The 24,446-nt window shown below is 43.8% G+C and overlaps 2 protein-coding genes across 2 annotated transcripts in view; one reads left to right on the top strand and one right to left on the bottom strand.

The window, feature by feature from the left end:
• Positions 1-2,958: 2,958 nt before the first annotated feature.
• Positions 2,959-3,903, bottom strand: LOC146865441 (bifunctional 3'-5' exonuclease/ATP-dependent helicase WRN-like). The gene has a single exon (XM_085640738.1). It carries the CDS (start codon positions 3,821-3,823, stop codon positions 3,146-3,148), a length of 678 nt encoding a protein of 225 aa, XP_085496864.1. The 5' UTR covers positions 3,824-3,903; the 3' UTR covers positions 2,959-3,145.
• Positions 3,904-4,750: 847 nt separating this feature from the next.
• The window catches only part of TENT2 (terminal nucleotidyltransferase 2), a 693,839-nt gene continuing 674,143 nt past the window's right edge, over positions 4,751-24,446 (top strand). Inside the window, exon 1 of the mRNA XM_085632248.1 lies at positions 4,751-5,095. Coding sequence (XP_085488374.1) covers positions 4,956-5,095 — 140 coding nt within the window. The 5' untranslated portion in view covers positions 4,751-4,955. The remainder of the gene's footprint in view (positions 5,096-24,446) is intronic.

Raw genomic sequence — 24,446 nt, 5'->3', positions numbered from 1 at the left:
GCCCCCAGGACGATACCGTTTGCCCCAGCACCTGAAGCCTCCATCAACAAAATCAACAGTGATAACGCTGCTGGCTCTTTAGTGTGGTAACATTGCTGATCCACCCAGACCAATATGGGCTTGAATTTCACAGTACTAGTCACTGTATTCTCAGGGTGCTCACAGCCCTGGCCCAGATACACCTCATAGGAGGCCCAAGAGTTCTTATTGCCATGGACTTTAAGAAAGCTTTTGACTCTCTCGACTGGGGCTTCAACCATAGGGCGCTGCAGTGGATGGGATTTGGGCGCCTGTTTCATGTCATATTTATGCCCTCAATTTGTAGCCTCAAACACAGGTAAATGTGAACGGTATACTCTCCCCCATTTTCCATGTGCAGGGAAGTCCAATGTCACCCTTTCTGTTTGGTACCAGAGTTCAGCACACTTGAGCTCAAAATCCTGATGGGACCCTTAGGAAAAGACAGGACTTTCCAAATCTATAATTTCCCACTCACTCCCCAGACTTAATTGCAGCATTGAAAGCAAAGAGGGAAACATGGGTGGATTACTTGGAGGACAGTGACTGGAGGGAAGCGAGAATGGCCACTCATGAGCTAGTCATAGCTTCCCACATACGGCTCATCCAATTAAAGTACTTACATACCACTTACGTCACCCCTGAAAGGCTGTGGCAGGTGAAGAAGATCCCATTGCCTATATGCCTCACTGGAACAGATGTTGGGGGAACTTTCTTTCACATGGTATGGGGCAGTCAGATCATTGCTGTATATTAGCCTAGTTCTTCAGTACCCGGTCATTCCTAATTGAGAGACCGGTGGAGCTCTTACCCTGCATGTCGCTTTTGGGTATCCTGGAGGATGTGGGAGGGTGCCGGAGGGAGTGCTTCCCGGTCAGGATTGTCACTATGATCGCCAATAGAGAATGTGCAAAACATTAGAACACTGCAAACAAACCCCTCGCCACCCTCCCTCCCAATCTCTCTCGTTTTTGGCATGGCATGCTGCTATGAACTGCTTGTCAAAACAAGAAGAATCTATTAAAGTTGCCAAGATAAGCATTGTATAGTTTGTAGTAAAATTATGAACTAATAGGGTGAGGTTCTGTTATGTGGAAGAAATGCATTATGATACATGTTTATAGGATGATCTTCTCCTTTGTGATTGCATCTTTTATGTCTTATTCGATATTCAATACAAATTTGATTAATAATAAAAAAAATACACACTGCCAAACCTGCTGCCTTCCCTTCATACTCCTGCAATACAAAAAAAAAACTTGGCCAATCAGACTTCATGCTGAGCATCACAAGATTTGTCAGCACCAACTTTACTAACGGGAGATGTCCCCAACAAACTAAAACACACCATCATCACTCCACTTGCTTCCCTGCTCTCCATCGAAAGAATCAAAGAAGGCAGTCACCACTCAACTCTCAGCCGAAGAGGAATCAGACAACCTCCTCAGAGACAATGAGTCAAATTTAGGATCTCGAGGCACTAAAACAGCCATACTGAACGTCGGGGGACGAACTTTTCTCTGTAAGGGAAAATGGATAGTGTTACATACACAAGCGTGACTTTATGGCAATTTTTCACGCTCGTGTTCTTTCCTCCATGTTGATGTTTGAAATAGACACGAGCGCAGCTAATGCTCGTATCTACTTCAAATTCTCCCCGAGGACTCACGTGGGAGTTGGGTGGTGGGCATCTTTCAAATATATGGTGGTTGATATACCGTGACCCGGTTAGCGGTTGCGGCATTCTGTGCTGGACATCCGACTTGCATGGTTGTAAATAAACCTGCGGAACTCACCTGCTTCTTTGTCTCCATTTTGGATCTGCCGTTTGTAAGTTATATGTACTTTCTACAGATAGAACTGCTCCTTCATTTGCCTTGACGTGTCTTCAGCCTTTGATATGGTTGATCATAACATTTCCATACCGACACAAGTCAGTGGTTGGTGCAAAAGTGGTTATTCTCCAATTGTTCAAATATTCCTTTGGTAATTAAGCCCATCAGATAAAACTTAAATCCTTCACCTCAAGGGTTATTTATGGGACCTGTGGCGTACCTGAGGAATCATCCCTTTCACAGCTCTCTATAACAGCTTCGTGACTCTCAATGCAGTAATTCTCAACAGCTGTGTTACCTATCATAGTATAACAAAGATATCCTACTAAGCATCACAACAGAATCTGAAAACGAACACAACTGCATCAAACAAGAGCAAAAATGGCTGGGAAAAATGTCCTCTGCTTGAGAGCACTGAAACAGAGATCCTGCTCATTGCCCCTGAAAAACAATCTTTGTGATGGGGGCCTCTCTCGCTAGGTTCTCATCCAGTCCTAATTCAGTTTAAAAATTCGGATTAATCTTCGACACTGAATTATCCTTCTCTATTCAGGTTAACTTTGGAGCCACAAACGTGTTTTTACATCTCTACAGATTACTGTCTGTACTACATATTCCAGACTGAATCAGCATTGCCATAGCTGGGGCCCTCTCTAGAATCACTCAATACCCTACTCATCAAACACAGGATAGAATTTAAACACTTGTGCATGGTACACAAAGCCTTGCCTAGCACAACCGTACGTCACCTCTCAAATATATTCATACCATACTGCTCAACCATATAATATATATATTCACACACATATACACACACCTGAGGCCGCCCTCTTCGGGAAAAATAAATAAATGGTTTCACGGAGATAACCACCAAAATAATTGAAAAGACAAGAGGGATTGACATAATCTGCTCTTCCTCTATAGAATAATTCGTTAGTATGTTATAAAATACATTCAGAAATTGTTTAAATCCTTAGTGAACGAAAATAATTCTGTTCTCATCCGTAAGCCCTTCGAAGCGAAGGACAGTTTGCATTTCACACTCCTAAATATTGCATTTACCAATTTGGAAGTAATCAAAGATACACACGGTTACAAACTCGTATGAAGTGATGCAAATATAAAAAATTTATACAATTAATTCATGTGTTTACATTCTGCAATGCTCAACTACACCTCTTTTCTCACAAAGAAGTCATGTAGGTTAAATCTTCTCTTGTCGTCCTCTTCGCCAATTTATTTATCGGTCTATGATTGTTTCTGTTCCCTTCTTTGGGCCGTATGGTTGATTACTACTTTATCATGTTTTCAATTTTTTGGTAAATCAGAAGCCCAACGTAAGCATCGGTAGCAGCATACAACTTCTGGTCATCTCGGAGTGGAAACTGGTCCCAGTTACTACAACGAACAGTATCTTCTTTCAAAATCTTCTTCTGGAAGAGGTGGTTAATCAATCCATTTAGACTCCACCTTTCTTTACACTTCAGCTTTTGGTTTGCAAGATCACTCAACTCAACGAAACTCTTCAATCTTATATCAAAGTCACTTAATATTTTCCACTGGTCTCCTTCAATTCCAACACCAACTTTTTTTAGAGTTTCATCTTCTAGCAGTCTTTTCAAACCCTTGGGGAAGACCGACATACAGGAGATATGGAACAAGTAGCATTTCTTCTCAGATATGCAAAGCTGAACCAAGGCAACCTTCCCTACTTTTCCTTTTGAGGTGATTGGTGACCATTCGATGTCAAATCCAACCGCAGCACCATCAGGAAGGCTCATTCTAATGTCCTCAGACAGGAAGGAGCAGTCACTTGATTCATAGCTGTAAATAATGCTACCGGGAAATTTCAGAATAGGAAGACCGTCCTCAAGTGCATTGGCTTTAAAACTAGCTTTCTTTTTGTCATCAGCTGCATTTCCCCTGGACACAGACATCCACGGGGGTAATTCACGCTGCCGAGCAGTCATGCTCTCCTTTTATCTGTAACTTTTAGAGAAACGTTTCCGGTCCTAGTCGCCTCGAAAGCGTCACCCGCAGCCCGCCTACATTACGTATCTGTACGGCGAGAATTGGAGAAGAAAGAAAAAGAAAGCGAGATGCGTGGGTGCGATAATTTGAGATGTTTTAAAAAAAATCTGAAATTATCCTAATAATTACATATAAACCGATTAATACTTGGCGATAAATCAGAAGAATCTAGTATAAATCCACAAGCGTGGCTAGTCTATGGTTTGAAAGTTGATTATTGGGATAGAAAAATAGACAATCCGATAGAAGTTGTTTTCGTGAAGTACGCTTTTCGTTTGTTAATATACAGGTTTGGTTGAGTGAGTTAAGTAATTGTCCTTAATTTCCCTGCACTAGCTCCAAATAAACGTTGCACCCAATCCCTAATGGCTGCGTTGTGAATGCCTACTTGAGAAGGGCGTGTTTCGCGGTCATCGTTGCACTAGAGCTGCGAGTGCACGAATGACTGCAAATAACGCGGCCATTTTACAATTGAAACAGCAAGTTTTTTTGCAGTTTATATATCGCACGGCCTCGACCCGAAGATATTGGAGTACTTAACATGAGCACCAGTTACACTACACAAGGACACATTCATTTTTTTGACAATCTATGGAAGCTTGCGTTCATTACAACAAAGTGTTATTTACTTTTTTTGACTAAAACACGCTGTAAAACACGAAATAGGTTTAGTTTTCCGTTACATCTCGGTTGAGAGCGCTGGAATTTGATGTGCTGGCCTTTTGGAAAATACGTTTTTCTTCTGTTGGACCTCGTGTAGTGCAGCAGGGCAGAGACTGTTTTAGTCACCCATTCTCTCATAGGCAGAAGCGCTTTTCCTTCTTTGTTATGCCCCTTTTATGACGTTACGCTGGTCCTCTTTCTCTGTTTCTTGTTTGAGCATTCCTTGCAGGAGCGCCTGCGCACTAGGCTTCCAGTCTTTCTCCATCTTGCGTTGAGTTCTGTTTAAGGTGTTGAGTGTGTACAGCAGGTTTGCAGTCTTAGTGGCTTGCAGTCATTTATAGCCCACTGGGCTGCAGCGCTCTTAGCACTGGGCACTCCTGATGTGCGCTCCAGCCTGTGGAGAGGAGGATGTATCCAAACTCCCCGAAGCTGGGTCGCGCACCCTACCCTGTGCCGGTCGGTGACTTTCTGGGTAAAATGCCCCTGTCGCTGGGCCCTGCCATCATCGCCCAGCACCAGCAACAGCTCATGGAGTTGAAGAACACAAGGTGAGGGCCGTCTGTATAAAAAAGCGTAAAAGGATAGGGGTGTTTGTGGGGGAACTGGCTACAGGAGGTCTGTGGAGAGTGACTCCATGGGGATTGTATGCAAAGAGCCAACAAGAAGTGGTTGGCAAATTACATTAGATGGCGAGTTCTGGCGTTAGTTGCTGATGAATGTGATGGGGTTATGTTACTGTTCGCGTGAGACCAAGACCTTGCAAAGCTTCATAAACCCATCAACATACGCTTTGGCAAGTAGCCAATGTTTTGCACATTGGCTACTTGCCAACGCGTATGTTGATGGTTTTATGATAACATTGAAAAACTATTACACAATTGTTCATCTTTACATGTTTATTTAGTTCTGTTTTTCTTAAAGAGTCAGGTTTTGCAATTCTTTCCTTTTGTTAGAGCTAGACGGGGAAAAACTTTCTTAAGATGTAGACTATTTCAGGGCCGTGACATTGTATAAAATATCTATTTGCCCAAGTGACGCTGCTTTGGAAATCCGCTTGTCCTGTAAAAAAAAAAAAAAGTGTCCCTTTTATTCTCATATAATGAGGTGAACTATGAAAGCTTCAGCTTTATGATTAAATCTTCATCACAAGATATATACCAACTTGTCTGGCTATTCATTTACAGTATTTATATACTAATTTCGCACAACTGAACTTTCACCATATGAATGTAATGCCAGTGTCCTGTGGATTATAGAGTGCTGTATGATGATGTTTAATACCATTACCCTCCAAATACTCCTCTTCATTTCCTTAGAGGTGAGATAAGTATCATTGTGCTTTCACCAAAGTATTTGGAAAGCCTTCGCTCCTAAAAATCTCTTGCAAGCTATTAATAGTACTCCTAGTAGAAAGTTTCTTCATAAATTTGACTTCCACACAGTTTGAAAAAACATTAACTACTACCACGGCAAATCTCAATTCTTGTTTTACTCCTGCTAACGGATCAATCCATATACACAGTTTGGCATGCTTTTTTGGGATCTTGTATATTACTCCATTCCGATTGCACACCTCCCTTCAGTCTTTTTAGGTCTCGCCTATTCTACCCGCAGGGATGGATAGGCGAGATTATAGTAAGCAGTCCGAAAAGTCTACTTAGCTGTGGATCGCGTACAGTTCATGTGAACACAATCACGCGCATTGTCGTCAACTGCCACAACCACATGCATTTTTTACAGCTTCCATTTTCTACCAGACACTTAGTGCGCACGCGCCGCGCTCTCCCTCTGTTGCCACACGCATTCAGCTCACCAGGCTGCACACCCCCTCACTCTCCATATGGTCGCACGCCTTTTCTTTGATCTGCTCTCCGCCGCGCGTTCTCACAGGCTCCTCTCCGCCCACGCGTCTCTCCCCTTCCATGTAGTTCCCCTCCGCCTTTTCTTTCTCGCATCTTTTTCTGATTTTCGGCTTTGTGCGACTGACTACTTGACCTCGTGCCTATGAGTTTTGCATGCGTCTATTATATTTATATACTTTGAATGTTTTTTTTTTATATAACTTTACGCACCCAAACACGTTCATTGTTTCCTTTCCTTCTTACATTCTTATGCGGGGAAAAAAAATCACTCTCTCCACAAACAGTACTTTTATCCTGTCTCGCCTCTCTGTGTTTTGCTGTCTGGCCTCGTCTTCAATAGTTTCCAGCCTCTGTGTTCTGCTTTACGCATCCAAACACGTATGCTTTTGTCTGAGTTTCCTGCTTACATTCTCATGCAAAACAAACAAAAAGTCACTCTCTCTACAAACAGCACTTTTATCCTTTTTATTCTGTTTTGCCTCACACAATGCCCTACACACATTGGACCCCTCACCCTCAAATAAATAATACAGTTTACTTCCAAGGCACTGCAGTCATTTACGTGAGCCACTGTCAGATTGTGTATATTTTTTTCAATACTAATACAGCCTTTAAAGAAAATAGAAATAGAGTTTACTGACAAGTCACTAACCAACACTGCCCCCCCTCTCACACAGACCACACACTGCCCCCTCTCACACAGACCACAAACACTGCCCCCCTCACACATACCACTCACACTTACCCCTCTCACACAGACCACACACACTGCCCCCTCTCACACAGACTACACACACTGACCCCTTCTCACACACTGACCCCTTGACACACTGCCCCCACATACACTGCTCTCACACATTACCCACTCACAGTACTTTAGGTCACACACACTGCACCCTTACACCCTGCACGCACACACAGCTCGCACCCTTACACACTCACACTGTGTCCTCATACAATTCCCCCTCACACACTGCCCCCTACTTTGTAAGATGTCAGTAGGTGCCTTTTTTTAAATTTTAACAAAAACACAAATGTTACAGGATCAAAGAGTTTCTAAAACGTATCAGTAGAATTTTGGTTTTTTTCGTCGGTTAATGTCTATTGGTGCTAGGGGGTTTGTGCTTAAATTAGAATTATTGTATAACTTTAGTTAACAAATGAACAAAGTTCACACTGCCCCCCTCTCACACAGTCCACAAACACTGCCCCCCTCTCACACAGACCACACATCGATCTATCTATCGCCCACACTCTGTTGCCCTCTATCTATCGATCGCCCTCTAGCTATCACCATCACTCTAAATACTTATCTATCTATCACACAAAATCTATCTATCTATCGCCCTCACTCTCTATCTAGCTATCGGACTCACTCTATCTATCACACTCACTCTATCTCTCTATCTAGATATCAACCTCACTCTATCTGTCGATCTATCTATCGCCCTCCCTCTCTCTTATCTATATCGCCCTCCCTCTCTCTTATCTATATCGCCCTCCCTCTCTCTTATCTATTGCACTCACTCTATCTATCGCATCACCACAGCATCACTCAGGGGCACAGCATCACTGAACGCCACAGCATCACTGAACGCCACAGCATCACTCGGCGCCACCACAAAATCACTCGGCGCCACCACAGCATCAATCTGTGCAACTATTCAACAACTGGTTCAAATATGTTCTCTCAATGTTTCAAGCTTTATTACAAATGTCACAAAAAGATGTTAATATTACACTTCTGTTCTTGGATTTTCGTCACAAGAAAATACACTAAACATAATCTTCACAAAAGTTATTTAAAAAAATTAAAAGCCATTGTTATTTGATATCAATACATCTAAGTCACGTAAATACAACACATATTGCCTTACAAATGCTATAGGTGTCACATTTGCGAAAGTTACAACTATTGGAATTGTAAATTACAAAGCTATTAATTTAGCTATTTTCAAAACCAACACATAAATACAAAATTTGGCATTTACAATACCAATAGCTCAAACTTTCCTAATACAAGCATTTGCAATGCAATAGGTCTTGCATCACTTTCTTTGCAATCCACCCCTTGAGCAGTTTGAGCATCAATCCCTGGCCACCAAAAGTTTTCTTTCACTCTCCTCTGTCGTGGTTTGACCTAAATGACTTTCATGCGCTAATTGAATAATTCTTCTTCTTGGGTGGTACAAATCGGTTGCACCTCATCAAGACACTCTTCTCACTTATGGATGATTAATCTAATATTTTGACAAATGGTCTCACAGAAGGAGCAACTGTACTCTCCATTTTGCATGCCTCATTTAAAATTTCGTCCTTTGTCATCTCTTGTGCCTTCTTTCTTCTTTTTTCTTTTGTGAATACTCTCGCACCACTCTGCACAGCATCCTCTAAAAACGCCACTGCACCCTCTTGCACTGCCTCCTTGTCAACAATCTTCCAGTCAACAGCTAAACGGGAAAGAGCATCTGCATTGGCACTGCACCAACCGTGTATCTGTTAAAAAATGTACTGGAAATCATACACACGTGCCACCAACATTGCCCACTCTTTACAGGTTCCCTGGCGCCAGAACTTTAGTCAAAGGTTTGAGGTCTGTTCTCAGTTTGAAACTCACCTGCTCCAAATATGTGCTAAAGTATTCCGCATGCCAAACTGCTGTTACTGCCTCCCACTCAATGACAGGTTAATTTTCCCAGTCTCTGTCAAGGAACACAATGTAAAAGCACCTGTCTTATCACCATTATGAAGTTGTGACAAGACAGCACCCACGTAGGAGACATACGTGAGACCTAATGTGCGTGTTTAAAAATTAAAAAAAAAGAAATCGATGCTTATTTTCTGCTGCACTGTTATTGATTAACAGAACATTTTAGTCATGTTTTTGACCATGCATACACTGTGACTGAGCCTATGTGGGGTGAGGGAAGAGGTTGGTATCTAGGGTTTTGCATGCAAAGGGAGTTGTAGTATAGCAAGCTTAACTGATGACAGTATTGTGTCTTGGAAATATCAATAAAATACTATACTTAAATAAAAAAAAAACCAGCACCCACACCAGTGGTACTTTGCTGTTCTTCACCCCACCTGAAAGTACTCCCTTTTTTCAACAGCAATTTTAAGTTTCAAGTCTCCTGTTTTTGTTGCAAAATGTTAAACTAATTTGGGATAATATTCTATGAGTCCCATGAATGACCCCCAACTGGTCCTCATCTTTGGGTAGAGGAGCTGATTTTATGACTTCCAATAAGTCTCTCATCGGCTTTACTCCCTCGCCTGAATTTGTTGCAAAGTGTTCAACTAATTTGGCATAATATTCTATGAGTCCCATGAATGACCCCAACTGGTCCTTATCTTTGGGTAGAGGAGCTGATTTTATGACTTATCAGCTTTACTCCCTATACTGAAATTGTATGTCCCAAGTATTCAATTTCTTTGCTAAGGAATACACACTCTTCCTTGTGAAGAGTAAGCCCTACATGCTGCACTCTTTAAGCACTTTCTTCAAAACTTTCTTATGTTGTTCAACCGTGGCTCTGCTGTGAGAAAGTGCCATCTTTCTTGCATGGTATGCCCCCACTTTTTGCTGAATTGCTGAATGTACTTTGACTGAGTGTGCCCTGGACTCCTGGCAATCAGGTGCCCAGGGCCTATGTTCCTTCCCTAAAAACCTCAAACCCAAATTGACAAACCCTGGCCACATGTCAGCCCCTGGTAAATGGTACCCTAGGTACCCAGGGCCTTGTGACCAGGGAAGGCCTCTAAGGGCTGCAGCACTCATTGTGCCACCCTTAGAGGCCCTGTACCTTTACACACACAAACTGCCCTTGCAGGCTGGGTGTCTGGGTACAAGACAAAACAAAGAGTCGACATGGCACACATCCCTGTGTGCCATGCCCACCACCTACACTGCCCTGGCATACATCAGCCACCCCTCTAGCTGGGTGCCCTATGCCAGTGGTGTGGGCACAGGAGCATGAGCCCTGTGCCCCTACAGTACCCAGGTCCATTTCTGAGCACTGTAAGTACAGTGCTGCCATTTAAGAGTACATGGTGCTGGGAGCTCGTCAAACACGAACTCCACAGCACCATAATGGCAACACTGAAGACTGGGAAGTTTGGTATCAAACGTCTCAGCACATTAAACCCGCACTGATGCCAGTGTGGGATTTAATGTACCAAGCACCCCAGAGGGCATCTTAGAGATGCCCCCTGAAACCCAACCTACAATCCACGTCTGGTCTGGGAGGCTGCCACACAGCAGACATGTTGCTGGACCCCTGGGTAGGAGAGCCCCCGCTCTCCTGGGCCTGCAACAATGCACATCCTGGGCGAGGTGCTAGGTCTCCTCCCCCAGGATGGACCGGGGGAAGCTTCAAAGGCATACTGCCACTGTGAGCTTCCCCAGACCACTTGCTGCCCCCACTCTGGCGGGAAGCCTGGCCGGACACCCCAAATAAGGACAGGGGATGTGCCAGCCTGCCAACCCCACCCCTCAGGTGGGGGAGGCGAGGTGAAGCACATCTCCGGGCGCTCGCCATCTTGAAGATGGGAGGCCCTACCCAATCAGGACTAGGCTACTGCCCCCCTCCCACAGGAGAGTGGCAGGATAGGGGGTGTACCCACCCCAGGGCAGGGACCTATTAGTCCCTGCCCTTTACCTACCTGTAACGCCCCTAAATCTAGTATTTAGGGGCATCCTGAACCTTCCTTCCTTGGATTCCAGATTCCAAAATACAAAGAAGAATGAAGACCTGCTGTGCAGCTGCTAAGAAGAGGAAGACACCAACTGCTTTGGCCCCAGCACTACCAGCCTGTCGACTCTCGAACCTGCTCTTGCTACATCCCGGCACCTTTTGTGACCAGCAACCTCACAAATTCCGGAGGACCTGGCTACCTTTTAGTTTTAAGCACCTGGGACTCCCATGAGCAGAGGCTCTGCTCAAAATCCGCTTCTAATCCCTGGCATCAGCCCGGAACCGCGTACCCTGCACACTCTGCAACCGCCAAGCCTGTGCCGGAGTGAACAAAGACCACGAAGACGACCCCACGGCGACTGTGACCCAGAGTCCGGCACCCAAGGACTTCCCTTGACGACGCCTGCAGCCTCAGAACCAGGTTACCCCCCCCACCGCGATCAACAGAGCGTAAGATTTCCCGACACCAAAAGGCACCCCTGCACCCGACGGCCCCCTGTGCCCAACTCCTGGGTACCTACCTATCCTCCAACTATCCAACTTACCTCTCGAAGTGGTGGTGGCACCTTTTTCTAACCAGGAGCTTTCCCATTGAAATCAATTGAGCGCCCAAAGGCTCAAAAGCACCCTGCACCCAGCCGCCCGAGTGGCCCTGGCAGTGTAACCTCTGCATCTATCTACTTCCCCCATTTGCCCTGAGCAAGTGACCAGGAGCCCAGCTCCCTCAGCCGCATGGTCTGCTAGTCAATAGCCACCAACCAAGGCCCCCCTGCCTCCCATTGGATAACATTGGGCCTAACTCACTCTGCACCCGGCTGCCCCTGCGCCGCTGAGGGTGTAACAACTGTACCTACCTGACCCTGGGAGACCCCCGAGTCTGTGCCCAGAACCTTAACTCTGCCAGTCGAGTACTTACCTTTAAGCCAATAACTCAATTTTCTCCATAGGGTAACATTGACTGGTTTCTTCTGAAATTTCTTTTAAGTGTGGAGTTTCTAAAACTTGAAATATTCACCAGAAATCAGCCGAGTAATGAAAACGAAAATACTCACCTGCTTTTAGGAGAGATCTTGGTGCCCAGCACTGACCCTGAAAAATATTCACAACCGTACTTACAAGTGACCCAATTTTCTTCCGTAGGAAACCATTGACTGTTTTTTTGTGAAATTTCTTCTAAGTGTCGATTTTTGCAATTTTTTAATTTTCTTTAAAAATCGTGCTAACTGTGAAAACGTAATTACTTACATGTTTTAGATAGAGATCCCAGTACTAAGTCTAGGAGCCCAGTACTGGATTACAAAAGTAACGAGAACCTACTTTACCTGCAACTTGAATTTTCTTCCATAGGGAATCATTGACTATTTTTCTATGAAATTTCTTCTAAGTGTCAACTTTTAAAATAGCTAAATATTGCCTAAAAATCACAACAGTAACTAAGTCGACTTTTATCACTTTTTTCTAAGAACTGTCCCAGGACTGAATCTAGGATCCAGTCCTAGAGTTACAAAAGTAATCCTGAAAGTAATCTATTTCAAATAAGGTAAAACTTCCATTGAGCTCAATGCATTATTGTGTTTGAAATTGTGTTGCCTATTGCAACAACCTGTAACCAGTATTTACAAAAGTCAGTTGCATATTGCAAAAGTATTTACCTAAAGCATCTCATTCTGAGAAAGTATATTTTAATACCTATTGTTGGTTCTAAAATAAAACAGACATATATTTTTTATATAAACCATTGGCCTAGAGTTCAGTTATTGAGTGTGTGAGACCATTTGCTGACTGAATGTGTACAACAAATGCTTTACACTGTCCTCTGATACTGCCTTACTGCTCGACCAAGCTACCACTTTAGAGAGTAAGGTTATATCCAACTTTAGCCTCTGCCAAACCTCTGGGGACTGTGGACTCTGCACCTATTTGTATATACAGAGCCACTTTCTCACATATGCACACTAAAATGTAATCTTGAAACTATATTACTTTTGTAAAACCCTCAAATATTTGTGACATCATCTGTTGGAACACACTGGCTGCTGGAGTTAATCCAAATGGCATCCTTGTGAAGCGGAAAGTCCCTTCTATCGTGATGAAAGCCGTAAGGGTCCCTAGAATTCTCATGCAAGCAAATCTGGTGATAAGCACTCTTCAGGTCGGGCTTTGAAAAGTACTTGCTACATTTGAGGAATAGTTGCAACTCATTGATAATGGGTAAAGTGAAATTATCGGTGATAATGTTGTGGTTAACACTGCGAAGGTCCACATAAAATCTCAAATGCCCGTCAGACTTCTGCGTTATTTCCACCAGAGATAACCAGTTGGAAGCCTCCACAGGCTCAACTATTTCCTTCTTCACCATCTCATTCTTCATATGATTGACTTCCTCCCTAACCACTATAGGAACTTTTCTAACCTTTTGCTTCAGGCACAGCTCCTGGTTTGACTCTGACCTCATGCACATACCCCTTTAATTCTTGCAAATCCGTACAAAACTCTACCTTCACATCACTCAAAACCTCTTCAATTTTCCTTTCTTCTATTATCATGACTTGCTATGGGGTTCAATGATATTTAGGTCATATTGCAGCGTCCATCCTAAGATGGGAGGCCCACTTTCAGCAACTTATACTTTTCCGGGTCTTAAATTCAATGGTAGTTGGGGAAAAAAAAAACAAGTATATCAATCTCCTCTACCTAATACACCCCTGGGTAAATATCCTTCGGAAGGAGACTCAAGTTAGACCGTGTTTTAGAAAAAATGTCTTTTTGAATGATGGTATATCTGAAACATGTATCCACCGTAAGCTCAATATCTTTCCCCAACACAGAAAACCATGCTTTGGGTCTATTCTTTCCCATTTCAACCCCATTATCACATAAGCTCAAATACGGTCATGAATAGAGTCGCCACAATCTTCACTCATTACAGCTACCTTGGATTTGGACCAATACTTACACATAAGTGCGAAATGTCCCTTGCTGTCACATTTCCTTTACCATTGGCAAAGCATGATTTGGAATCACTCTCATGAAAGTTGCTACCACATCAATTGCATGTTTTAGTAATGTTTGCTCCCTGAATTTTTCTGTTTTATTATTACTACTGCCCCCACACTCTTCCTTGTCTCATCTACCTCACCAACAACTTTAGCATCATCTTTATCTCCTGAACGAGTAACTGCATGTTTGTTCTTTTCCCTCATACAAAATTCTGACTCGTCTACAACATTCGTCATCTCAATAGCGTCTTCAACCTGAGGTTTTTTGCCACCCACAGACTTTTATTTTTTATTTTCCTACTTTTACATTGCACTATGAACTGATCCCTTATTAACTCATCAGCCATACCTCCAAATTGACGTCACAGACCAGTCTCTCAATCTTGACTCAAATTCATCAATTGTTTCTCCAATACTTTGTGTTTGAGTATAAAACCTATAATTTGCCATTACCACATTAGTTTCTTTGGCATTACTTAATCTAGTTCTGGCTTCACTGTACACATCTGATATTTTGAAACCATTATCCAATGCTTCCTGAGGAAACTTAAAAACTCTTTGGCCCTCACAACCCAAAGAACTTAGAAGAATTGCATTTTTCCTCTCATCGTTAAATTCATGGTTATCGAAGGCCAAAAAGTAATTATCAATCCAGTCTTTCCACTGGATAACTGATGCTTATTGATTATACAGAAAAGGGAAGTGGCGCTGTTATTCTTACTTGTTCAGGTTTCTCTTTGAGAATTCAGAATCAAAACTGGCTCTTTTTAGCAAAAGGTGTGTGCGTCACCGCGCTTATTCGTAACAAAAATGGTTTGTCTTTCTGGTAAATGGTGTGCGCATCACGGTCCTTGATATTTCCCACAATGTTATTTCTCCTTTGTTTCGACTTTCTTTCATTTCGTCTCCTCCCCCACCCCTTCCGTGATGCGCTGTTGTAAAACAAATAAACGTAGCTCTGTTTAAAGAGGTGCGCGCATTACTGTATGACTGTTTTTAAAATAAGAAATCGCCCTGTGACTGTGCAATTTTAATGGTTGCCTTCAATTTAGTGTGCGCGTCACTCGCTTCTTTCAGCTTCCAACTCCGAAGCTGTTTGCTAAAACTTTTAAAAGAATAGAGCACGTCCCCTTTAAGCTGTACGATGTCGAAGGTGTGCACGTCAGTACACTTCGCCCTACTTGCTGGGAAGTCTCTAATCAGAGACTGCAGGTACCCGGAAAGTCTCACGCTAGTTTCACGTGTAGAGCGAGTTTGCAAAGCTCTCGTATAGAGTACGGTAAGCGCTTCAAATTACAGTTTCAAAGGTGCAAATCTAGGGGGCGTGGCTTGGACGGCGTTGGTGATGGCCGCCTAGCCTGTTCTCTGCCGTGCAGGAGAGCGATCTCATCAATTTTCGGGGGCAGAAAAACACCTCTTCGCCCGTATGCACCGTGGAGCAGGGCTTTAGAACCTCTAAGGCACGCTCGGTGCGAAGCTCGGCTCTTGATATCGGCCGGACGCACCTTTTTGCTGACATGCTGCCACGACACTGATCACGGAGCGGAGCGCTGTCAGCCTGCACGTCTCCTGGCGGAAAGCGGCGGACCTAAGAGACTCGCACACGGAGAGAAGGTGAGCCTTGAGGGAGGCGCCGGTCAATGTATGCTCACAGTTTTTAAAATTGGTGAGCTTATCGGCGTGGTTCGAGCTTGCCAGTAACTCCGTGTGTCCGCCTGCCTGTCCCTAAGATGGCCGCCCGCCAACTACCTTGCGAGTAAATCTCCACAAAAGCGCTAATACAGTTGCTAAAGCCCAGCGGAATGTTCAAATGGCACAGTGTCTCTGCCCTACGCCTTCCTGAAGGGTGCCCTTGGTAGCGAGAGCGCAATTTCAGCGGCGATACAGCCGTAAATAGTGAGAACCTTCCTTCACTGGCGCCTGACCCCAAGATGGCGACTCTGTTCAATTTTCCACCTTTTTTTCGGCGCGAAAAACGGGAAAGAGATGCAATAATAGTGCTCTGTGCACTTTAAACAAATGGGAAGTTTGCTCAATCAGTCCTGCAGACCCAAGGTGGCATAATCTAATGACACATTATCTTTTGGAGTTGCAGCCACAAATGGTAGTACAGCCACAAGCAGAGCGTGACACATGAACACTAACCAGCATTAGTCACTATATCATTTGAGGCTGATAGCTTTCTGCACGTTCAAATTGAAAGCCAAAGGTCCAGCGCAAGTGTCCCAAACCTTATTTTGAACGCACCGACACCATCTGCTAGATCTCTGAGCTTTAAGATCACAATATTGAGATCTCTGTTAGACGACCTAACTCGACCAGCGCTTTGACATCCTTCAGACCACCCTGTCCTTTCTCGCAAACTGGAAGGCCGTCGCAATAGCGTCCTCCACACACGACCCGCCTGCAAAATGTCGGACAGGGATGAGAAGAAGAACAACAAAAAGGTAAAACCGGAACCCTCATTATCAGACTCTCCTATTAAATCGAGGGCAGACGTCAGCAGTACCCTAGAGGTAATCCTGAAAAAACTGGCAGAGGTACACGACCTAGCAAAATCAACCAAATCCAACACCGACTCTATGCAGCTGGAACTTACTGCAATTAGAGCTGACATGAGCTCTGTACACAAAAGCATAGATGAAGCGGAACAGAGAATTAGTGACTTAGAAGACAAATCCAATATTGCATCCACTTCCATACAGCAACTCCAGGGATCAACGGTCCAACTTAGACGCCAGGTGGCGGAATTGGAGGACAGGAACAGAAGGGGCAACGTGCGCATTTTTGGAATCCCAGAGAATGCGGAGAAAGATGCGAATTCCTGCGTGGACTTTCTAGAAGCTTGGATTCCGAAGATAACAGGGATTTCCTTCCACCATGAGTTTGAACTCGACAGAGCCCACAGAGTTCCTAGCTACATCCCTCATGGATACAGAGGCCCGCGTCCACTGATATGCAAACCACTGAGGTACCAACATACGGAAGCTATACTTCAATTCGCAAGACGCAATCACAAAATTTCCTGGGAAGGCCATAATATAACTTTCACCCAGGACTACTCAAAGGACACACTCGAAGTCCGGAAAGGCTTCCTGGCCCTGAGAGAAAAACTTAGATCAAAAGGCATTCAATACTCCTTTGTTGGCCCGGCGAAATTCAGGATCACCATACAGGGCAAACCGAAATTCTTCACGGACCCCAATGCACTGGCGCAATTCATCGGTGACTCTCCACCGCAGAACATGGACTTGTCCAATGGCTCTTCAAACAAACGGAAGACCAACTCGCAAGAAAATATAAACTCGGGTTCTGGTCATGGGTGACTCTAACGGAACAATTTCAAGCCTCTAATTTGAAGTGCATAATGTTCTCATTGTTCAGTATCGCCTATGATAAATAGCTAGTTGAAATAATCTTCACCCCTGGGCAGCCGAACTTTCTGCTGTCTCTTCTGTTTTCAGTTTCTGTTGATGCTTTGATTCTGATCGACTCCGTCAGGTAAGACCGCCCAGTGTTCATACCGTGGTCACCTGTACATCCATTAATATCCTTAACAAGTGTTTTAGAATGGATCTTGCTTGATGCTCTCTAATCCGAAATCGGGGCATATGCTCTGCTCCTTCACTCTCTACACCATGATCATACCGGGGAATCAGCTGTTCCTCAGGGACTATCTATATATGTATCTGCAGAAAATCCCCTCATGTCATCTTGTCTTCTATTTGCGCATACCTTTTGTTTACGCGTGTCTTACACGTATGAATGCACACGGTGTGCGTGGCTAAATGGTCATTACTCTTTTTGAATATGTTCTTAAACTTCACTGCTTGGTTAAGTTTTATGTTTACAAAAACTATCAGTGTATCAAACACTACTATATACTGCTTACTACTTACAGCTATCGAATATGGTTAATTACCTGTTCTCTATTACATCCATCAGTCTAACTCCTTCCTGCGCTGCAGATGGATGGCAATGCCGTCGCAGTTCCCAAGTTCTGTTGAGAAGGGAGGGGGGAGGGTAGTAGAGGGAGGGAGAGAGGAGGGAGGGGGAAGGGGGAAGGGGGGGGGAAGGGGGAGGAAAAATCTGGTTTGTTTCAGCATGCTTTTTCTATTTGAGGTTAATGCTCTTTCTCAACTATATGTCAGCAAAAGGACTGCTTTCCGATATTTCATGGGGGCCCTCGCAGTACACATGCGGTGACCTAACCTATTGTGCTACTAGCCTATCCACAGCAATAGCCTCCAGTACCATGTTCACTACAAACCCGAAATGCGTCTGCTCTAACATCACCATTGTAACAGCACTACACGCGAGACAGAACAGTTCCAATGAAGCAGCTTACTCATTCATACTCATCACACACCTACCACCCTCTAACGTACTCTTCAACAATAATACACCAGAACTAGAGCGACACCATAGTAACCAATGACTCGTAATACATCCATCTCGGAGGGCCTTAACATTGTTTCCCTCAATGTCAAAGGTCTCAACCATCCGGTCAAGAGGAGAAAAGTTCTAGATTATCTGGCAAAATCCAAGGGTGACATTCTACTCCTGCAGGAGACTAAACTATCAAAGGATGACGCTGTCTTTATAAACCAACATTGGATATCTCACAACCTTTGCTCCCCAGCAGTTGGCAAAAAAAGGGGGGTTCTCACACTAATAGCTAAGAAATCCAACATCTCCGTAGTTTCACACACTCACGATGATAACGGCCGCTTCATCATGGCACACCTTCAGAGAAACGAAGATCATATCCATGTCTTAAACATATATGGCCCCAACAATGACGATCCAGAGTTTTGGGATTCACTAGCCCCGACCCTAGATTGTATTCCCCAGGGAGAACTACTAATTGTGGGGGGCGATTTCAACCTGCCACTAGACCCAATCACCGATCGACACTCGAATTGCGCCTACCACCCCACACGCTCACATACTAGTTTACACCGCCTATGCTCCAGATTCAACTTACACGACTCATGGAGACTCCAACACCCTGATGGCCGTGATTACACCTTCTACTCGCCTCCTCATAATTCCTACTCGAGGATAGATTATATCCTCATTAATAGCCCCTTCACCCACCTCATCGAAGAAACCAGTATTGCCCCTAAATTGATTTCCGACCACTCAAGCATACAGACCAAACTAGTGGGTTCCAGTTCCATTCTCCCCCCTAAAAGATGGAGATTCAATGACGAAATATTCTCCGAGCCAGAAAACAAACGAAAAATCGAGGAGGCCATCCTTGACTACCTCAAACATAATGACACCCCCGACTCAGACATAGCGAGTGTTTGGGAGGCACTCAAAGCCACTTTGAGAGGAGTAATAATAGGCATCCGAGCTCAAACTAACAAAAAACTAAACAAAGACTTGTCCACTCTGGAAGACAACATCAAAAAGCTGGAAACCGCCCATATAGCAGATCTCCAAAACTCGAATATTTTAAACGACCTCACCAAACTCAAATATGAATACAACTCGATACTCAGCAGAAGGGCAGGGGTCTGGATCAATAAGTTTAAGGCTCTAAGAACATGTGAGGGCAACAAAGCTGGGAAGATCTTAGCATCATATCTAAAACATAAAAATAAGCAATTCAACATTGCCTCAGTTAAAGATAGCAACAATGCCATCCAAACAAAGCAGAACCTAATTCTTAATACGTTCAAATCATTTTACCAAGACTTGTACAAAAATAACCTAGACTTTGACTCGGAAGAGTGTAACAGGTACCTAACCTCACTGGGTCTTCCTAAACTAAACGGTACTGATAAGGACACACTGAACTCTCCGATTACCCTTCAGGAAATATCAGCGTCCATTAAGACGCTTAAATGTAAGAAAGCACCGGGTCCTGACGGGTTCTCAGCCAGCTTCTATAAAGAACTCACAAACTCCCTGAGCCCAACTCTCCTAAAACTATTCCAATCCTTTAGCGTAACAAAAAGTATTACCAAGTCCATGAGTGAAGCTACCATCATAGTCATACCTAAAGATGGTAAAGACCCTCTGCTAACCAAAAATTACAGGCCAATCTCCCTAATTAACTTAGATTGCAAAATTTATGCTAAGATCCTCGCCACACGTCTAAATTTACAACTCCCAAAGCTAATCAGCACATCACAAGTAGGCTTCATGAAACAGCGCATGTCTAACGATAATACGAGGATCCTCTGTCACGTCATTGAAAAAGCCAAAATGCTCGCAGCCCCGGCCGTAGCCATTACCCTCGACGCAGAGAAGGCGTTTGACAGAGTCTCCTGGTCTTTTCTCAAGAGCTGCATGTCCGCCTTTAATCTGGGAGAAACTTTCACTGATTTGGTTATGGCCCTATACCGGTCACCTTCCGCACGCATTGCTATAAACGGTTCATTGTCGGACGCCTTTCCCTTAGAACAAGGGACTAGACAGGGCTGCCCCCTCTCCCCTTCACTTTTCCTCTTGGCAATGGAGCCCCTAATTGCACATATAAAAAAAAAATGATAACATCAAAGGTGTGGAATTCGGGGATAAGTGCGTCAAACTCGCCGCCTATGCGGACGATATCCTGATTGTAACGGAATCACCAGAATCTTCAATCTCTGCACTAATGTCCACCATAGATAGTTACTCTTCCCATTCAGGATACAAACTCAACCGGGATAAATCTGAGGTCAAACCACTCAATATTTTAACCACCAAAGAGGTGCTGGGAGACTCAGGGCTATGTTGGCAACCAGAGTTTGTGAAGTACCTAGGTATCGAGTTTGGTGACTCCCTCATGGAGACCCTCCATCGAAATGAAAAAATCACTTTAAATAAAATCAAGACGCAACTAGAGGGGTGGTCCCCCCGTTTCATCACTTGGTGGGGTAGGGTGGAAACCATCAAGATGATGATTTCACCTCTAGTTAATTACCTCATATCTATGCTCCCACTAACCCTCACACCAGACTTCTATCACAAACTAGACATGGCCATCTCTAATTTCCTATGGAAAGGGAAAAGGGCAAGAATCAGCATAAAAAAGCTTCGCTTAGACAAATCCGCGGGAGGGGTCAATTTACCAGACTTTAAGAGATATGAGACCGCTTTCCTAGCCAAACAAGGAGCCCACTGGCTCGCTCCCTCACCTGAATACACCCCAGTATGGCTAGAAATTGAGGAGGAAATTCTTAACGGTATCTCCCCATGCGCGGTCCTCTCATCCAACCTGAACAAACTGACCCATTCTAAATCGATATTTCATAACACAAAATCTGCTCTCCTAAAGTTTGATAGAATCCTAGAAATCAACATCCGGGGCTCACGATGGGAATCCCTTTGGGACAACCATAACATTCTGTACAAGGGTAAGCCCATGCACAACGAGACATGGATCAAAAAAGGCATACTGTTCCCACACCAGCTGTACGCGGGGGAATACCCTATTCCCTTCAGCGACCTACAAATCAAATACGATCTTGCACCAATTGAATTCTATAACTTCCTAAACGTAAAAACGGCTTTGTCCAAACTCAAACTCTCCCCGACACCGCCCTCACTCCCACCATACCTTGCCAGACTAAACAAACTAGGACACCAGGTTTCCTTTCTCTATAAACTCAGCCGTCCCCAACAATCTGGCCTTACTGCCCCAATCACACAATTCTGGAATAACCTTTCATCTAGGCCAATCACAGACTCAGATTGGACCAACGCATGGATATCCTGCACGAGACACAAAATCAGCCCTACACTATCACAGACAAAATACTGGCTCTTACACAAAGCCTTCTGGACCCCTGCACGATTATTTGCACACAACCTCTCCCCAGATGCCTTTTGCTGGAATTGCAAACGCGCGGGGGGTGACTTATCACACATCATCCTAGAATGCGACTGCGTGGCGCAATTCTGGGAGAATATATTCGACTTGATCTCAAAGCTATTCTCCATCTCACCGGTGAAAGAGCTCCCTTACCTAGTTTTCGGGTTCACCCAGAACCCATCCCTTGATGCAGATGATAGGGCATTACTTGACCTCCTCCTCTCGGCTGCAGTTAAGACAGTCCTCAGCAACTGGAAAGATACCAGCAAGGCCAACTACGCAGGGTGGTTAAATTGGATAATTAGCTTACGTGGAGCAGACAATATTACACTCCTTCAGACACCGTGGCGTCCTGCCACGAGAAAACTATGGTCGACTCTTGATAACTACTTCACGACACGTAAGCCACCTTAGATGGGCCCACACACCGTCCACGACTCACCAACATATGCTGCCCGACTGCCTTCATTGCACTCCTAGCCACCGTAAATAATTGTCCTTAATGAATGAGTAAAATGCTGTTGAAATACAATGTCTGTTACTGAATTGTTGTGAGTATGTGATACGTGCTCTACTGTTGTACTTTTGTACTGACATTTACTATGATGTACTGTAGCGTACAGTAATTTTGATTCGTAAATTTATGACTCATATTACACTAATGGACTTGCTTTATATATGTCTATGCTGTAACAACCAATAAAAAACTTTTGAAATAAAAAGATGTGATTTTCACATCAGCAGCACGCCACGCTGCTCTAACTGAAGAAAAAAAAAAAGGTGCAAATCTAGAAAGTTATGAGTCCCTGTAGTTAAATACCCTCAAATATGCAGAATTTCTTGTGGCGCTAAACTTCTTAGTCTCAGTTGCTTAGTCTCTTAGATGCTGCACTCGCTTTCATGCACATTCATAGAATGGTGCACAGGACCTTAAGTGGGGTGACTTGAAGCTTCTCTCACCTCGCTGCTGTCACCTCAAAAAACAACATCAAAAACACTGTACTCTGCTCACAGTTCTCAACACGCTGGTTAACGTGAGTGTCCGGTCTTCACGGTAAATGGCACCCGGCAGGCTGATAGGCTGGCTGATGGCAGAAATATTGTAAATTAATCAACAAGACAAGAGGGTATATATCTTGTGATTAAGCTTTAACTAGCCTGCCAATGCGTGACTTTCTCCTGCCAGTCTCACACTCAACTGACAACATAGGAATTCAAAGTATACCATTCTAATGGAACCTTCTAACATAGGTTCCACTTACATTATGAATATGACAACCTTCTCAAGATCTAGAATATTTCGGGGACATGGAATTTTATAAAATATCTACTTGCTCAAGGCACACTGCTTTAGAAATCTGCTTGTCCTGTTAAATACAAAAATCCACTTGCTCCTTTTAGTGCCGTGTAGTGAGATGAGGTGAATTAGGACAGCATTCTCATATAATGCTCTGATAACAGCCTCTTTGATCAGCTCCTATTATGTCAGAGTTTGTATTATAACAGGACTCTGATTTTCACAGATATCTACATAAAGGGGCGGAAGGTAGTAGGTGGGAAGCAGTATTTCCAGGGATGGAATGCATAGTGAGTCGGTGAATACCCTCCAAAATGCATTTTAGTGGTTGTGCACTAACTCCTCTCCCAACTTTTTCTAGTGTGGAAAGAGATTGAAGTTTATTCCTGACAAAGGCAGTAGTAAAACATTTTCCAGGGTGGGGGATACAAACGGGTGGTGTGATCTCTCTACAGTTTTTCACATGAGCAAATATAACTTAACGTGTATTTGGAAAGCCTAGGGACCCTTGCAGCCGAAATAACAATGTTTATTGTTACCCAACTTGATGGTACTCATTTTATCAGCCTTGCAAGGATGAAAGGTTGAGTGGACCTGCCAGGATTCAAACCTATGACCGCGTTTATTTTTTCATGCGGAAATAGAATTTACAAAAGTTTGCCAGAACGACTCTTTCCAAGCATACTTCAGTAAACTTTTGTGAATTCCAGAAAGTTGTAAATCTGCACCAATGCAAAGACCTATATATGCTGTTTCACTTGTGTATCTTTTTCTTTAAGGATTGAGTCCCCTAATCTTATTCTCAATTGTGGCTAACATGTTTACTTCTTTAATAAAAAAGAGTTTAAAAAAAAATTATTTGAAGTGTTAACAGGGAGACCCAAATCTTTCATGAATGCGGCAAAGCTAGAGACTACCCGTTGGAGCCCCAATGGACTGCGGCCATGAGGGCCGCATCGTCCACATACATCAATGCGGGAATAGGACGTTGGTCCACCTGCAGAAGGTCCTGGCATCCCTCCTGTATTACCTGCCCTAAATTATTAATATACAAAGTAAAGAGGAAAGGTGAAAGGACACATCCCAGCCTCAACACCTCTCTTAATATCGAAAGGCTATGTACACCCTGCCACCCCCCACCCCATAGCAGACTCTTGCGTTTGCTTCTGATTCAAGCTGCTTCAAAAATGTTAAAAGTGATTTGTCCACCCCCAATTCCTCTAAAAGTATCCAG

The sequence above is a fragment of the Triturus cristatus genome, chromosome 2_1, assembly GCF_964204655.1.
Source record: "Triturus cristatus chromosome 2_1, aTriCri1.1, whole genome shotgun sequence".
NCBI lineage: Eukaryota > Metazoa > Chordata > Amphibia > Caudata > Salamandridae > Triturus > Triturus cristatus.
This window is presented reverse-complemented; position numbering and strand designations above follow the sequence as displayed.